Source organism: Phycodurus eques, chromosome 20, assembly GCF_024500275.1.
Source record: "Phycodurus eques isolate BA_2022a chromosome 20, UOR_Pequ_1.1, whole genome shotgun sequence".
NCBI classification, from domain to species: Eukaryota; Metazoa; Chordata; class Actinopteri; order Syngnathiformes; family Syngnathidae; genus Phycodurus; species Phycodurus eques.
The window spans coordinates 4,407,139-4,424,066 of NC_084544.1; the positions used below are offsets into that span (position 1 = coordinate 4,407,139).

The 16,928-nt window shown below is 43.9% G+C and overlaps 2 protein-coding genes across 7 annotated transcripts; one reads left to right on the forward strand and one right to left on the reverse strand.

The window, feature by feature from the left end:
* Positions 1-4,530: 4,530 nt before the first annotated feature.
* LOC133395443 (SH2 domain-containing adapter protein E-like) lies at positions 4,531-12,264 on the reverse strand. 5 transcript variants are annotated; one of them, XM_061664333.1, is made up of 8 exons: positions 11,936-12,264; positions 9,957-10,080; positions 9,391-9,829; positions 7,860-7,986; positions 6,821-6,922; positions 6,404-6,611; positions 6,194-6,313; positions 4,531-5,611 (listed from the first exon to the last, which is right to left on the reverse strand). In XM_061664333.1, exons 3-8 carry the CDS (start codon positions 9,808-9,810, stop codon positions 5,428-5,430), a joined length of 1,161 nt encoding a protein of 386 aa, XP_061520317.1. In that variant the 5' UTR covers positions 9,811-9,829; positions 9,957-10,080; positions 11,936-12,264; the 3' UTR covers positions 4,531-5,427. The 5 variants fall into 5 exon arrangements, 4 of the variants coding, with proteins under 4 accessions (XP_061520317.1, XP_061520316.1, XP_061520314.1 ...); XM_061664332.1 differs by having other exon boundaries at positions 9,952-10,080; positions 11,936-12,263; XM_061664330.1 differs by having other exon boundaries at positions 9,391-10,080.
* On the forward strand, positions 11,330-16,805 carry pygo2 (pygopus homolog 2 (Drosophila)). 2 transcript variants are annotated; one of them, XM_061664329.1, is made up of 4 exons: positions 11,330-11,524; positions 12,116-12,180; positions 13,240-13,292; positions 14,035-16,805. In XM_061664329.1, the coding sequence occupies exons 2-4, from the start codon at positions 12,129-12,131 to the stop codon at positions 15,673-15,675; spliced, it is 1,746 nt and encodes a 581-aa protein (XP_061520313.1). In that variant the 5' UTR covers positions 11,330-11,524; positions 12,116-12,128; the 3' UTR covers positions 15,676-16,805. The 2 variants fall into 2 exon arrangements, with proteins under 2 accessions (XP_061520313.1, XP_061520312.1); XM_061664328.1 differs by having other exon boundaries at positions 11,330-12,180.
* The last annotated feature ends 123 nt before the right edge of the window (positions 16,806-16,928 follow it).

A 16,928-nucleotide genomic window follows, 5' to 3' on the forward strand; every position in this document is an offset into this window, starting at 1 on the left:
GGGAGGGAGGGAGGGAGGGTGTTGAAGGAAGGAAAGGGGAGAGGGATGGGGGTGGGAAGGGAGGGAAAAGGGTTGTAAATCACAGGAGATAAGGAGCATTTTGGGGGCCTTGCGCAATGTTTAAACAACACATGTACAGCGCTGTGCAAAATGACTTTCACAGAACAGCAAATAGCAGGACACATACACTACTGAATGTACAATTATGCCCACAGTCTCTGCAAACCAGAGAGTTATTGAAAGCGAGACGTGTGTTTTTCACTCCTCGAGCACAACACACAGGCTTTTTGAATGTTTCTTGCACTGAAAAGAAAAGACATGAAACCGGTTGCACGGGACTCGAACGTGGACATAATATTGAATCATGGCTGATTATATTATCGTGTTGAGCACTGGAATGTTTTCTTCACCCTTCTTGCGCCTATTTTGTAATCTTTTTCTTTCTTTTTTTTGGTAATGACTCATACATTCTTTCCAATTATTAAATGTAATATTTAACCAAATGATAGTCACTCCATCTTGTCCTAGTTTAAGCAACAAAATTGTGTTTCTGTCATATTGTGTGCAGATAGGTAGTTGTGCGCATACATGTGTGTGTGTGTGTGTGTGTGTATTGGGGATTCCCACCGAGCATTCCCACATCCTGCCAACAATATCCTGCAAGTCTTGTAGTGCCTAAGCTGACCCAGATGTCGGACTTGGAGCCACGTGGAAAACTTTTGACAAACCAAGGGGACGTGGGCGAATGGAAATGAAGAGGCGATGGAAAAAAAGGAAGTGTGTGTGCCTGACTGGGTGTGTGTGTGTGTGTACGTGTATGAGTGACTGAAGTCAATTTACAGTTGATTCGTACAGTAGAAAAGAATGGCGCTTGGAAGGCAGCGCTATAATCGCACAGGAATGTCCAAGTTGCGACTCTGTACAAAAGGACCGTCCTTCACGGGGTCCTGCACACAGAAACACACACACATACACACACACACACACATATCGGGAAAAAGATCACACTAGCCTTGAAAGAAAATAACACATGTACGAGACCATCCCAGAACTGTTTTTTTTTTTACCAAAACGTTCTCACAAAGAAATATTACCCCACAATAAAAGTTGTAATTTCACAACAGTGTCCAAGTAGAGAAAGACAAGGACACTCACACACGTGCACAAAGCCATCCTAGCACTATTCTTGCCAAAAATGTCCCCACAATGAAAGGTGTGGGATGTCAACAAATGTCCTACATAAGGTTAGAAAGAGCAAAACACACACAGGCACAAGACCATCCTAGAATTGTTCTTGCGTGGACCAGTAAATATGTCCCCACAAAGAAAAATGTCATATTATGATATAAAGACAGATTCTTTCTTACCATCAACCGCTCTCAAGCCTCCTGTGATTGGCTGCTTTGAACGTGTGACATTTGACACAGTTGGAGCGCAGAATGTTCTGTTCAGTCGGTTGTGACCAAAAGGGAAAGAACTTTTCCTATCACTGTATGCAATTTCCTGGATCGTCACTTCAAAGGAGCTCATATAAATACAATAAAATGAAACAGCGTTTGCTCGCATGCAGTTGTTTTGCTGTCAAACGCAATTAGCATTGTATTTACACGTGTGGTTTAAGAGGTGTACACACACACACACACAAAAGTTTTTTTATCTCCGCCCTGTGGTCTTCTTATATCAACAAATGTTGTGTTGGCATGTTATAGGTAAAATTATGTGAGTAGGGTGCATACAATACATCGTGCACATATTTTTGTAATTAAGGTAATACAGTGGGGAAAACAAAAACAGTTAAGCATGCACATCTTTTTCAGACTGTTCCACTATATTACCATTATTACAAAAACAGAATTATATGGGGGACATTTGTTATTGAAAAAAAAAACGGATTTTATTTTTTGACAGCCCCCTTACCCTATCTTGTTTTTTTTCCTTAAAGAAAAGGATATGCTCAGTTGTAGTCATCATGAATGTCTTCTTTGACAGCAACCTAAAACCCTGTTCAGTTTGCGTGAAAAGGATCATATTTGTGGCGTGGCGTTGACCGCCACCGTAGCACAGCATCGTGGAGCCTTCAGGTAATCAACGCGTCGCGTGCAAGTGAAGAGGGACTACCGGGTGTAGAGTGCAGCTCGCGGCTCTATTAACGGCCAGCCTTTCCAGTTAACAAGGATATTTGAGTTCTAAAGCCGTCAATGGCAGTGAATGTGTTAACGTATATGAAATTAAAAAAAAAATACAACAAAAAATAAAAACATATATCGGATAACGGCTCGTGATTGACTCCTTTTCCAGATGCACCTCTCGGGGATGGAATTGGAGACGCTTTCCTCGGGTTGATGAAATGCATCTCCACGCAGTGGAAAGGAGACCTTAAGGCCTGCGAGGAGTCCGGATATGTATTATTCATTACGACGCTCCGAATTCATAAAGAGGACAAGTCATAAAAGCGATAGTCATCTTGACTCGTCTTGAAAGTGTCGACGGACGGGAGGGCTCGCGGGTTACTCGGGGCGAAGGGAAATCAATAGCCAAGTGGATATGATACTAGCCTTCTATTTGTACAAAAGTATCAGGACAAGTGGCTAGCTTCCACTTGTCCGGAAAGATTTTCTTACTCACTCGGTAGCGCCCCCTCGAATGTTTGGAAAAAAATACATTTAAAAGAAATCAGCCCAAAACACTAGTTTCACTGATTCACATACAATTGGGTGGATATGTCTATCCTGACAGGAAGCACCCAAAAAATCTCAAGGACCCATGCTTGGAATTAAACAAGAAGTTAGCCATTTTGGTTTGATGCAGCCATTTTGGGGCGAATTTCATTCGAACTTGGGACAAACCTCCGACTAGGGAATCCGTCCAAATGAGCCTAAACCGGAAGCAGATATCCTAGACAGATGGGTGGCACCAAATTGTGAACTTTTTCTACCTATGCCATCCAACGTGGATGCTGCATGATGTCAAAACCTGATGAAAAAAAGGGGGAGCGAGGGCCGATTCCCCACCGCTTTTGTGAGTCATCAAAGTTCGCTGCCATGCTCCAGCTGCACGCAATGACGAAAAGTAATGCCTTTAAAAATTAGCGTCACCAATCCGTCTAGCGCACACGGTTCAAATTTAGTCCCAATCGGGCAAAATCTAGGAAGAATTCAGCTTTGAAGAACCCCTGACCCTAAAAAAACAACAAGCCTGCTTCAAACCACAACGGCGGACTTCCTGTGTTGTTTCCAGCATGGCCTCTTGAGACTTTTTTGTGGCTCTTCTCATGAGAGATATTGCAATTAAATTTCACATTGATCAGTGAAACTGGCTTCTGGGGCTGAATTATTTTAAAAAGCTCCAACTGAGCCGGCAGTTCTATTTTTTCACCAGGATGTATCGAAATAGCAGACTTTTGGAGGTTTTTGAGCACGAATATATGATTAATGTATGTAGCCTCATTCAGTCAGCCGGGCATCTTTGCAAAGAGGCCGTTTCTTCAGGGGAGGGCGACATGTTTTGACGCTTTGATCGTTCCCTCCGAGAGTAGACATCAACAACGCTCACCGCCTGTGTTTGGCTCTTCGTATTATTGATGCATTTGGGACCAGAGAGGGGGCGTACGGGAGATTGTGGAGCTTTTTTTCAAATGCATTTCATGTCATCTCAACGAAGAACAAGAAATGCATACGAGGGGTGTGTCTGGCTCCAACAACATCTGCGATCCATCCGCCGAGGCTCGGCCAAAGACGACAATCCGGCTTCCTTTCGAGGATGGCGGGCGGCCAACGTGATGCAACGTGATTTACGTGCTTCTTTTGTTTTGTTTTGGTTTTGTTTTTGTCCGCCTCATAGTTAAGCTTGTTGCAGTTCATTTGAAGTTCAACTATTTGAATTGCATTCCACCTTATAGTGAAGGCAAAAACAACGGCGTGATTACAAACGTATGTCATAGCATCGGGGAACGTTTATTGTTAAGGTGGAGCTGTAAAATTCCTTTCATTTAACCGTTTCCATGTTAAACGTCGGGAATACATGAAACGCATGAGGACGATCGCTCCAGACCTTATACACACTTTCGGTACAGAAGCCAAAATATTGGTTCGTAGCACCACAAAACCTTCAGACTTCTGCTGGAAAGCAATAAATGTCAGGAAAAGGCTACTAGTACGGGGGAGGGGGTGTTAGAGACTCTTTAAATGGTGGCAATTCTGTGCTGACTACCATTGTAACATGAGTTTGAATGCAAATGGTTTATTCTGAACACAGCCACATCCCAACTATAAGAGGGTGTGCATACTTGCGCAAACATTATTTCTCATCTCAAAAAGATTTTTCTCAAAGAAATCAATACAGGTTCAATTTTACAGCCCCAATTCCAATGAAGTTGTGTTAAACATAAATACAAACAGAATACAATGATTTGCAAATCATGTTCAATCTATATTTCATTGAATACACTACAAAGACAAGATATTTCATGTTCAAACTGATGTACTTTATTGTTTTTAGCAAACAATCATTAACTTAGAATGTTATGGCTGCAACACGTCCCAACTTCATTGGAATTGGGGTTGTACATTAATGGTGGAAAAAGTTATTTTTTAATACCACAAAAACCGAGCATTCGAACATGGGTGTGTAGATTTGTTTTATTATTATTATTATTTTTTTTTATAGCCGCTGTATGTAACTCATCACATCGGGGGATGTTTTTTAAAGGTGCAAAATTCCTTCTATTAACCGTTTCAGTAGTGGAACAAACAAACAAAAAATGCAAAATCATATTGATTTTTTTTTTTTTTATTATTTGTTAAAATGTCCTTGTTTTGTTTTTTTTTTTTTTATGAAAAAATAAAATTTGGGCAGAAAACAGCATTAAGAGCTGCGTTCTAATTCACAGCAGGGCCACATCTCGAAAGGCCCCACTACAGAAAAGAATTTCAATTAAATATATATTTGTTAAGTATATTTTGAATCAAGTTAGATTGTTTGAGCGTTTATTGAACTAGAGGTGACCTAGACCCAGTCCTTTTATGATTCTTAGTGCTCCGAGCCATCGTCAAATCGCTGCCCTGTGTTATCTTATCTCTAAGCAGTATAACGGACGTTGTATTCCATGGCTTCTTTTCTTTCTTTCTTTCTTTTTTTTCCTGCGGTAACTGCACAAACAGTTCTTTGTTGTTGGGAAAGGTGGTGTAGTAATGAAGCATGGCCACCAGAGGAAAGCAGAGAGTCAGTTGAACTTGCAACACTCAACTCTGGCTGTCAAAAAGCAGCATTTTGTGTGAATCAAAGGACATTTTTGGAATGAAAATGTCATTTTATTATTTAATTTTACTTAAATACACACATTTTGGATGGGCGCTTTAGGTCCGTAAAGGCCCCGAGGTGATGTCGTAGACCTGAGCGGGTGGGATGTGGGTGACGTTGGCGGGTGGGCTAAAGGCTGCGAGGCACGGGGTGCATCAGGGTCATGTGCTCGGCACCGTCGAAAGGCAGCTGGCAGGTGCGGTAGTGGTGCACCACCTCCGGGATGCTGGGGAACACGCAGCTGTTCTGCTCCAGAGTGAAGCCGTTCTCTTTGGTCTGCGCCACCATGATGTGGACGCAGCCTTGACTTGTTCTGGATCACAAACACACAGAGAGAGCATTTGTATTTTTATTTTGGTGAATTGTGTCATTTCTGGCGCTATTTTTTTGTGAGTCAGCGGCGACCGCTAATTACTCTGCGGTTGAAATTAAGTTTTTTTTTTTTTTTTTTACTTGCTATGATACAGTTTAACACAACTGAATATGATCCATGAGATTTTATTTTATTTTTTTCCTTTTTTTTTTTAAATCTGGACTTTTTTGTTTTGCGTCATTAATATTTCCACACAATTTCTTCGAGAAATGTACCATTTATTTGTGTAGATCTTGTTTTTTTTTTATGTATAGCATTCTCTAAGAAAAAAATGATTCCTTATTTTGATTCATGAATGGATATATTCTAAATATATTTAAGATAAATAAAAAATACGCAGAAATATAGTAGGTTGCAAATAAAAATTAATTAAATGAAATACTGTAACTTCATGCGAGCCAGTCAGTGCAGAGATAAAATAAAATAAGCTAAATTAACAAAAATAAAATAAAATATATAGTAAAGCATATAGTCCAAATGCATTGCAGGATAATTGTAGAAGCACTTCAAGGCAACACTCACTTGAGGGCGATGGAGTATTTGGTGCTGTCCGTTTCGCTGTTTCGGACCAGGAAGCTGGCCTCTTTGCAGGTCAGCAGGTGAAGCTCGGCTTCCTGACGGGTCACACAACCATGGTACCAGCTGAGGGATATCCGAAGTACAGTAACTGAAGGGCAGTAATGATAATGCAATAATGTCAGCATCTGATGTGGAAGGATTTGGGTTTCTTACCTCTGTTTCTCCAGGGGTCGTGTGGGGTCGACAGAGCAGGTGAGAGTTTCTGGGGTGCTTCCGGTACTCGAGCAGGACGACGGGGTCTGCGTTGAGGGCCTCAGGATTTTCTGCGTCCAGCTTTTCTGCCTCTTGTGCTGACGATGCTGCGTTTGCTTCCGGGGGGAATCGTTTTTGGGAGGCCCCTCGGAGCTGTCTAAGTGAGCTGCTGGGCCAAGGGTGGTGCCGAATTGTCAGTAGGGTTGAATAGTTCATTTCATTAGGGAGACATGCGCTGAGATCCAAGATGGGGAAGTAGCGGTGTATCAAAATGTTTATTTTTGTGGTTCGAGTTTGGAATGAGAGTACTAGGAACACCTAATTTAGACTATGCAGGCATACCTAATATTGTGACATACAAAGACATAGTGCGTGTACCTTCGCCTTCTCCACCTCCCTCAGGCTGACCCCCCTCCATTAGGATCTCACCCACTTCCATTTGCACTCGCAGGAGGTCTTTGGATCCCCGGCGTCTGATTTCTACAAGAGACGACGATTAAAGTCAGGTCCACATCAAAGCTCCCCCGAAAGCACCCAACCGTCGAAATGCAGTAGAACCATTGTTACAGCAGAAGTGAAGAGTTCAAACATTCAACACTTTCAATAATTAAATGAAATATTTAAAAAAATATATATATATATTTTTTAAACATTTTATAAATATAATCATCATAAGATAAGATAGATAATAATAATAAATAAGAGTTAGTTTCTTGGTTCCACCGCCAGATCTCCCTGTCGTTTATCTGCTGTGTGCCGCACAATCATTTAAAACCTATTGCCCAGTTTCAAATGATTGCGCTACATAAATTCTGTCTAAAAACAAGATGCTGTGCATCTGTGTTATTGAAATTTGTGACACTTTACAACGAACCCGCAATGACTATTTGTCATGTATGTGTTTTAGAACACTGTTGTCGCTTGGTGCCCCACTATATTAGTCGTATAAACAAATCCACGCTCTGGAATAAGTGTCTTGTTGACATCCCGTAGTAGTGATTTAAGCCTCCTGCATTGACTCACTCACATCATCACATCCTGGAAGTACAACAAAGACAAAAGCGCTGCACATAAACCACGCTGGCATTGTGCAAGAGTTCAAACAATGGCGTGATGCAATGAAAGGTCGGGGAAAACGTGACTGCATGATGGACTGCCGCTCTTCCTGGACGTTGGGAAGTTTTTGATAAATGGTCCGTCAGATCCATATAGGAAAGAGGAGGAGGAGGCGGGCCTTAGGAGCCCACTTCCTTTGTGGAGAATAGCACGGGGAAACAGAGACAGAAAAGAGGAAACTACACCCATTGTCGGAGCGCCCAGCATTGCCGTGGCCACCCCAGGGGGTACACACGCGGGAGGGGGTGGGGATTGACACGATGAAAGTGTGTGTTTTTAAAAAAATACAAAATAAACATACCAGTGATCATCTGCTGGGCATCATAAGGCTCCATGTAGCCGTCATTGTCGCCCGCTCGCTCCGATTCCCGTTGCTGTCTCGTCTGGTGGGCATCGAAGGGGTCCGCGTAGTCCTCCAGGATCGTTACCTGGGGAACACAGAAAAAACATTTGTGACCACTTCACACAATATCGTCGGGAAAAATTGGTAAAAGTCAGCCACAAATGAATGCGAAGTTACCAGAACGGGATTTTAAGTGCGTTCAGATAATAATTTCTTTGGTGAAGCAGTATGTGGCTTATTGTTAGTGGAAGTTGCAGTGAGTCTTCGCAGCATGTGCATGTACATGCGTACTTAGGGTGCAATTTGTGGGGAAATCAACTCATCTGTAAGTCATTTATTTTTAAGGATAATGTCAAATGAGTTTGGATTTATATTAAAGGGTTTTGGGATCATAGTTTGTGGTATATCGACTGTTTAAGTGATCAATATAGGCAATTTGTACTTGTATATATTGTTTGAATATAGCATATTTTGGGTGTAGTATAGACTTCATAAAAGGTGCAAAGCGAGTTAATTGTGTCAGATTTTACATGAATAGCGTGAATGTACTTTTCTTACAGCATCATTTCCCTGATTTCATTCTAAAGCGAAAGGGGACATGAGATGTGGGTGACAGTGCAATGCCGCGCTTTCTTTACAATGTGATAGGGGAGAGGTGGGTGGATGAAAGGGGGGGGGGGGGGGGGAATGGGGTGGAGTGACCGCAGCGTTTTGTATCGAGGGTGCGGCATGGGTGTGAGGATGGAGGGAAGGAAGAGAAGCGAAAAGAAAAGATAGAAAAGACACAATGGGAGGAGTGCGGATACAGTACAAACGATGCAGAGCAAAGACAACAGAGGGCTATTTTTCCACGTTTGGAGCGAATTATTACAATGGGTAGGTTAACAATTACAAGATGATGGGGAAAATATGAATTAAAGAAAGATGATTGTACCTTTCATGGTTTAAAATGTACATGTTTTATAGTTGAAGATACTTGCTGAATTTGTTGATTAATAATAAACAAAAATTATTCTCAAGCTTAGCCACAAGAATCTTTCCACATTTATTTCATTCATATTTTTTAAATGATTTATTTTGCATATGTTGTTGTAGATGAGACACAAAGTATTATTTTCATGTATTTGTTGTCCTATTATGTGATTTTAAGCCTGCTATTTTCAAGATTCTTTTTTTTTTTATTTGATGAACTGTTTTATAAGGATATGATACAAGAGTAAAAATATTATTAGTTTTGATGTTTTTAGGATTATTTTTATTATTTAGAAACTCATTTTATGTGTTATCAGATAGTATTTACATATTTATTTTAGCATCTGTACAGATTTATATAGGCTATGTGATGAATGCTTCAATAGTAATAATACTAATAAATAAAATGAAATAAATGTTAAAAATTGAATGAAATCAGATTAAAGTAAATAGAATAAAATACAAATAAAATAAAATGAAATAAAATGAAAAAAAATAATAATAATCGGAAACATACCGAGTCCATTTTGCACTGCTCGTCTTGTTTGTCTGCATCTGGCACCGCTTGGTGACCGGTGACGGTACCGGGGTCAAAGTTGGGGCTCTTGTCCAGCGTGTCCACACGGATCATTCTGCTGATGTAAGCGCAACTTGGGGTGCTCTTCCCGTTCCTGACCTCCTCCGACACCACCGCCAGTTCTGTTCCGGAATTCTTGTGGCCTTTACCGGCCAGGGTGAGACCCTCCCACACTTTGCCATCTTTCTGTCCCCTGCTAAGCTCCCTGGGCGAATTCTTGCGGTTCCGTCCGGGTAGGAGCATGGTGCCAACTAATCCGCCGCCGTCCACAGAGGAGTTTTTGCTTTGACTCGTCTTGAAGGCGGACGTTTTGGTACCGTTCTTCAGGTTGATGGGGAACTCCTTGAACCATCTCGCCATGGCTGCTACTTGAAGTCCTCTATTGGGCCGACAAAAAAATCCCTTAAAGTATGTTAGAAATACTTGAAAAAGCCACCTAAGCTTTAAATCAACAGATTTTATGCCTAATTCTGACAAATACCAATTAACAACCATCCTTACTTAACCCATTTGGGATTTATCTTGCACCTCAGTCCTCCTTCTCTTCCTTTTCTTGATTCTGAATGGTGGTCTCATTCCTAGGATGGCGTTTACACTTTTCCCAAGTCGCACCGACGCTTCAGACTGAGCCTGGAGAGTAGTAAAAAAAAAAAAAAAAAAAAAGGAAGGAAGAAGGAGGGGGTTAGTGAAGTCAAAAGGGGGGTGGACCACCAGGTGGGTGGACATAAACATAGTCATTGTGCATGGGTTGAATAACCCCCGGAAAAGTGGAGGAATGTGGGGTTTTGTTTACAAATAAGTGATGGCATTCTATTTGTTCAATAATTGCAAAACATAATAATTTTCGAGTTAAAAAAGTGCTGTGGGGCACTTAAAAATCATACAGCGTGTGCTTGAATGTCTTGTTTCGCACCCTCGCGGCACGACTATGATTTACAGTGGTGCCTTGAGATGCGAGTGGCCCCGCCTTGCGAGTTTTTCAAGAAACGAGGCGTCGTTAGGCAGATTTGTATTATCTTTTTTTGCTTTGAATTGAAAGTAAAATTTTGAGATACCAGCGCTGACTCAAGTCAACTCACTTCACAGCAAGCAGCAGTTTGGCAGATAGTCAACAATTCTTCACACAAAAAAAGAACCTTCAACCTGTTTATTGCCACTCCCAGCTGAAGTTTACTAAAAAGAAAATTACAGATTGTGTATTTAATACAACCACATAACTTTGCCTTCACATCTGCAAGCTTAATGAAGATAGTTAATATAATAATACTCACAGGCATATATTCTTCATCCTCTGCAAAGAACGACTAATATTACTGCAGGGTGCTGAGGAGCTGAGACCGGCTCCATGTACAGTATAACTGTAAGTCCGTATTGTACTGCTCCAAGGTAACCAAGGTGCGCACACCAGAAACAGCCGCACGATGCGCATTGAATTGAAGCAAAAACTGCATGAACAATTTTATTCATGTACATTTTTATAAAGTACAAGATTATAGTGGGCTTTTTTATATATATAAAAAAAAACATTACAATTTTGTATTTTTGGGGGGGTAGGCTGGAACACATTAATGGCATTTCCATTCATTTCACTGGTGAAAGATGATTTAAAGCGTCGCTCAGCTTTAATTAAACGCTGCACGGTTGCAAAGTGGTCTGTTCCATAATGGATGTCTCGCAGCGGTGGGTAAATCCGACAGAATCTCTTGATACTGTCGATTCATTTCAACCAAAAGTCGTGATAATGTCACCGAACGTAATCAAATATGACCTCATGTTCAATCTGTTTTGCTTTACAATGGGTTTTTACTCGTGACTGACAAAATGAACGCCCCTATTTTAGTCCTACTTGTAACCGTCCACGATTCAGGCTACTCCTGCTCGTCCCTCTTTGTCCGGTGGCGAGAGAGCAGGCCACGGCAAATTATGGCACAATTCGCGTTTCCCCCCCACTAATTCGAGTTAAATGTTGGACCAGCGAGCATACGCCGTGCGAGCGAGGACCGGTTTGCCGGCCGTGACCCGCCGCGGAGTTTGAATATTAAACAGAACGAGCGGCGTGAGCAACGGAGAAAGGGTACAGTTTTTTTTTTTTTTTTTGTGGCTTCCCCAAGATGGCTAGCTGTTAGCTCGCGAGCTAAAACAGTAAAACGGCATTTGCCACTCCCCAAAAGCATGAAACTGTTGATTGTTTTATTGTTTTCTTATTTTTTTTTAGTGATGTGATAAGCGACTTTCTGTCATAAGTCACAATTACGGGTGTTGAATTGGGAATTTGTGACATAAGAAACGCGGCTACGAGCGAACCACTTTGGGGTAACGTGGCTAGGTAGCCACCTAGCACATCTGTAAATGATCATTTTTAGACAGGGGACGTTGGGACAATCTAATTCAGTTTAACTGGAATTCAGACAGTACAAGGGTTTAGCTTGGCAACAAGCACTCCTCTTTTTTTTTTATTTTTATATATAGATATATTTTTTAATACCTGGCGTAGATTTGGAGTCCAAATCCCGGCGTGACAGACCTGGCCCAGTCACCCAACTAGAACCCGTGTGTCGTTGCGACATGTCCCCGAGGTGGTAGACGTCGTCCTCGCCGCCACCGCGGTCATTTTTAACCCCTTTTTCTCTTGCATATGAACGGTGACACGCCACCTCACCGGCAGTAGTGTTAGCTAAATGGCTGCCGAATCGGGGAGACTACTGGCGGGACATGGAAAACGAGGCAAAGGTAGGCAATTGACTTTCACCACCCTCATCTTCCCCTTCCTCCCACCAAAAAAATACAATCAAATAAAATAAAAACAAATCCGAATGGATTTATCCATTAGGCTGCGCTGGTGCTGTCTCAGCCTCCCTATATGTATCTGACTGTCCCTGGTGGTGGCTGTCTCCCAAAGAGGTTTCTAGACTTCTTGCAATGAGTCGACAGTGAATCCCTGCCTATTCGCGATTGACCATTCACAAACTCATCAATTCAAACACATTTTTTTGTGGAAACTAACAACCACAGCTAAGCCCCATTAATATCGTGGTTCCAGACCCATCCGCAGTAGGTATAAATCTGTGCTACATAGTGACCATACGAAAGTTGTTGTTGTTTTACTCCACCCACGCTCTTTGAATACATTTAAACTTCACAAAACACACTTTCTAAAGTATGCCTTTACCACTCTTGTTTTCAAGAAGTGGCCGATTATTGCATAACATAACCTAAAGGTAATAAAAAGAAGGCTCCCACATACAGTTCTCCGAAAAAGAGGAAACACATGCTTGCTTCAAGCAAGTCTGTCCAAATGGTACCTGCTCACAGTATTTGCTGAAAAACTCACCAAATGGATGAAAGGTGAGTTTTTCAGGGTGTCGTTAGTTAGGTTCCACAGGTAAAAAAAAAATGTGATGAGGTGAGTTTGCGAATATGCAGGAGTACACTGTACATCAATATCCTCATGTTTTTTCCTGTCCACCTCCCCTCATCTTCTGCCTTGTTTGCGGCCTTTCTCTCCTCCTACATGCTCTTCCTTGCGATTCTGGTGGTAACCGCCTGGATGTACAGCATCTTGTCTATGTCGCTTCATTGACCCCATCACGTCTGTCGGACATTGGACACGCAAAAAAAAGAAGGCTCTAGGTCTAAAAAAATACAAAATAAATCCTGATCCACTCTGTCACTAAGGGGTATTGGCCAATCCAAATGTGGCGCTCCTCTCGATTGGTGCTCTGCCATCCTCATTATAACATATTCCCCTTCTTTCCACCCCTCCTCTGCTTATTTATTCCTCACTCGCAGCCTCACAAATGAAGAGTCCAGAGAAGAAGAAGGCGAGGAAGTCCACGTCACAGGTTAGCGTCGTTTGATGACCTCTCAAATAAATGCGAACACGAGGAAGAAAGAGAAAAGTGACCAGTGAAAATTAGACTATGATCAGAATGTTTTGGAAAAATATTGTCTTGACCTTCTAGTTCACATCATCATAACTTGGACATGACTTACAAAAGACTTGTCGATGAAGTGTTTTTTGCTTTTTCTTTGGCTTTTTGAGTACATAATGTTACCACATACCACCAGTGTGGTGGAAAGGGTCTGGCTGCTTGGTACAATATGAGCAATACAACTGATTAATTATCAATTACAGACACAAATTAATTTTACCAAATCAATGTGGGAAACCTACCCCGACAGGTGCCGTTTTGTATTAAGCAGTCAGATACAGAGACTCCTGTAGCGGTACACTAGTACCTACATCAAAATAAATTCCGTTTCTATGGTCGTCTCATATTGGTTGTAATTGCTGGTGCTCTTTTGCCACTGTATTGAAAAAGAGAACCAAGCCAGAGATAAAGGACAGACCTGAAGTCTCACAAGGTTTGTAAAAGTCTCCTGCAAAATGCACAAATCTTGAGTGTGTTTAAAAGTATCTGTTTCCAAATTATACGACCTCAAACAATGTTAGTACCCATTTTTTTTTCCAATGGAAAAGTATCAGTTGCCTTGCAGAATAGGTACCATGGACAAGGGGCAAATATGAAGGGGGTAGGTGGTGCATGCTATGTGCTAATGCTCCTTTTCTCTCATTAAATTTAGGCGGCGGGGTTCTCGCACCTCACAGAGTTTGCACCCCCTCCCACGCCCATGGTGGACCACCTGGTGGCCTCCAACCCTTTTGACGATGATTTCGGCCCGCCATCTCGACCCAGTGGAGGGGGCGCGCCAGGCAGCGCCCCGTTCCTTCCCAGTCCAGGCGGAGGGAGCGGCTATGGCGGCACGGGCCGAATGGGCGGCGGCGGCGGCATGGGTTTCATGGGGGGACCGGGCGCGGGGCAGCCTGGACCAGGACGCAGACCGCCGTTTGGACCGCCGTCCAACGCTGGACCACCGCACCACCAGCTGGGTTTTGGGGGGATGCCAGGCTTTGGAGGAGGGGGCGGGAGCGGCGGTGGGGGAGGAGGTGGAGGCGGTGGGTTCCCTCCCGGGGGCCCGTCTCAGTTCAATATACCACCAAACTTTAGTCCCCCCATGCACCCTGGGTCAGGGTTTAACCCCATGTTGTCTCCAGGCGGTATGGGAGGTCCTGGCGGAGGGGGTCCACCCCACCCTCGATTTGGCATGCCCCCACAACAGCAACATGGACAAGGTGGGCACCCGTTCAACAGCCCTCCGTTACCTGGAGGAGGCGGCCCTAGAGGGCCCCCGCATGGCCCCATGCCTCCCATGGGTGGCATGGGGCCTGGCCAGGGGATGAACATGATGAGTGGGATGGGTGGTGGTCCCGGAGGCAACATGTTGGGGGGCTTACCAGGTATGCCTCCTCAAGGACAATTCCCCCCCTCACAGGATGGCCCCTATCCTGGTCCCAGCCCACCGGGACCCGGCAATGAGGATGGAAAGAACTTTGGGGGAGGAGGACCTCCGTCTGGGCCTCAACAGCAGCTTAATTTAAACCCCAACGGGCCCCCTCCTCCTAATAACACCACCCCCGGCCCTCCTCCTAACTCTGGTCCATCACAGCCTGGAGGAGACTTCCCCGGCCACCCTGACATGCAACAGTCTAATGCCAACACACCTGGCCAGCCGCCCTCGGCGCAGCCCCAGCCCAATCCCAACTCCTCCCCCAGCGGCCCCCTGAATGGGTCAGGTCAGCCCCAGCACCCGACCCCCAACAATGCCAACACCCCCAACTCGAACAACTCCGCCCAGCAGCAGCAACAGTCCACTCCGCCCAACTCTGCCCCAGGCTCTGTCTCTCACAACCAGCAGAACAACACCCCCGGTACCGGCGGTACCATGCCCAACGCGGCCCCCAATTCGGGTCAGAACAACATGAGCAACAACAACAACGGAGGCAACACACCTAGTAACAACCCCAACCCGCCCTCCAACTCCACCTCCACCCCCAACACCCAGTCCCCCTTACCCCCGGGCCCGTCCGCCCCCTCGAGCGGGCCCGGCTCCGGTCCGGGGAAGCTAGGCGGCCCCGGCATGGTGTTCCCCTGCGGCCTGTGTATGTCTGAGGTGCACGACGACCAGGATGCCATCCTGTGCGAGGCTTCGTGCCAGCGCTGGTTCCACCGTGACTGCACGGGCTTGACTGAACCCGCCTATGGACTGCTGACCCGGGAGAGTGCCGCCGTGTGGGCCTGTGACTTCTGCATCAAGACCAAGGACATCCAGGCTGTTTTTGTGCGCCAGGGACTGGGCCAGCTGGTGGCCGTCAACGAGAGCTGAGGATTCCGGGGAAGAATTAAAAAAACACTTGACGAGCCCTTTACTCGTTCACTACATAACCATCACTTGACATCCTTGCTTATATGTAAAAATAGCACTTTGAGTGAAATAAACACCCCTCCAATACCACCACCACAGAAGAAGAAACAATTATGAATGTTAACTGACACACACCTTTTCGGACAACCAGCACTGACACCAACACACTACCTCACACATACTGACTGGCACACAAGCTCCCGCACTGATTTATAATTGTTGACCACCCCACCACACAATAAAAATGTATACAAAGTTCAGTTTGAGTCGCCCTAGAATCCCCCTGCCCCCCACATGTATTTATTGTTAACGTCACACAAAGAGTGCCTGAACTTGTCAAGGGTCTTTTTAATCATTATGTGGTCGTCAGGACATTAAACAATCGCTGTACCCTCGTTACGTTGAATCCAAAGCAGAAGCAGCGGGGCTTACGAGTTGTGTTCCTTCATACCTCATTAAGTAGAGATCGGCATGAAAAAAAAAAAGCCGACTGGTGCACGGAACAAGGTTTTTAAGAAGGACAGCATTCAAGTCAGGCATTTTGTCCCTGAATTGTAAACTCAGTTCTTTTCGGATGTTGTTATTCTTGGAAAGAGTGGCACATCAAACAATGCAGTATCGGTCCCGTGTTGATATTCCCGCTTTCCCGGGGACACCATATGACAAAAGAAAAAAAAAGTGCGGAAAATTTTGTTTATTGATATTGTCCCTTCATGATTCAATGTCCAAGTTGCCTTTCTTTATGATTTCGTTTGGATTCTGGACACGGGAGCTTTTTGTACCAGCTGATATTTGTGCTGTGCGCTGCGCCTTCTGGCGACAGCTGGAGGCATAACATCTGGTTGGAGAAAAAAGGGGTGGGAGTGCGGTGTGTGGGAGAAGTGTTGAAAATTGAAGTAAAGCCAAGGTTCTTTTTTATTTTTTTTTGTACATTTGTCCGATTATTTCCACATGTCTTCTGGGGTTTATATTAAACTTAAGTAACGTAATTGCCGTGTCTTTTATGCCACCCATGACTAAAACGGAATGCTCAGGTCTTATTGAAATGTTACTGGTGAGTAAGAACACTATCATGATAAATTCAATGTTTTTTTGCACTAAAGCATCACCTGTGTGAAACTGAATTAGGATGCTGGTGAAAAACGGGAGCTCGCAGTCCCCGCCCTCTTCCGCATCCTCTGGCCAATAGTGTGTCTCCGGGGGCGTGGCCACGG

What these genes read in the sequence shown, in the direction of transcription:
- LOC133395443 (XM_061664330.1), bottom strand. Translation starts at nt 9,945, where the DNA reads ATGGTTGTTAATTGGTATTTGTCAGAATTAGGCATAAAATCTGTTGAT. An exon ending in AGCAGTGCAAAATGGACTCG is followed by an intron (nt 7,987 to 9,390) that starts GTATGTTTCCGA and finishes TGTGTTCCCCAG; the next exon opens with GTAACGATCCTGGAGGACTA. An exon ending in CGACCCCTGGAGAAACAGAG is followed by an intron (nt 6,314 to 6,403) that starts GTAAGAAACCCA and finishes GATATCCCTCAG; the next exon opens with CTGGTACCATGGTTGTGTGA.
- pygo2 (XM_061664328.1), top strand. Translation starts at nt 12,129, where the DNA reads ATGGCTGCCGAATCGGGGAGACTACTGGCGGGACATGGAAAACGAGGC. An exon ending in ACATGGAAAACGAGGCAAAG is followed by an intron (nt 12,181 to 13,239) that starts GTAGGCAATTGA and finishes CCTCACTCGCAG; the next exon opens with CCTCACAAATGAAGAGTCCA. An exon ending in CGAGGAAGTCCACGTCACAG is followed by an intron (nt 13,293 to 14,034) that starts GTTAGCGTCGTT and finishes CATTAAATTTAG; the next exon opens with GCGGCGGGGTTCTCGCACCT.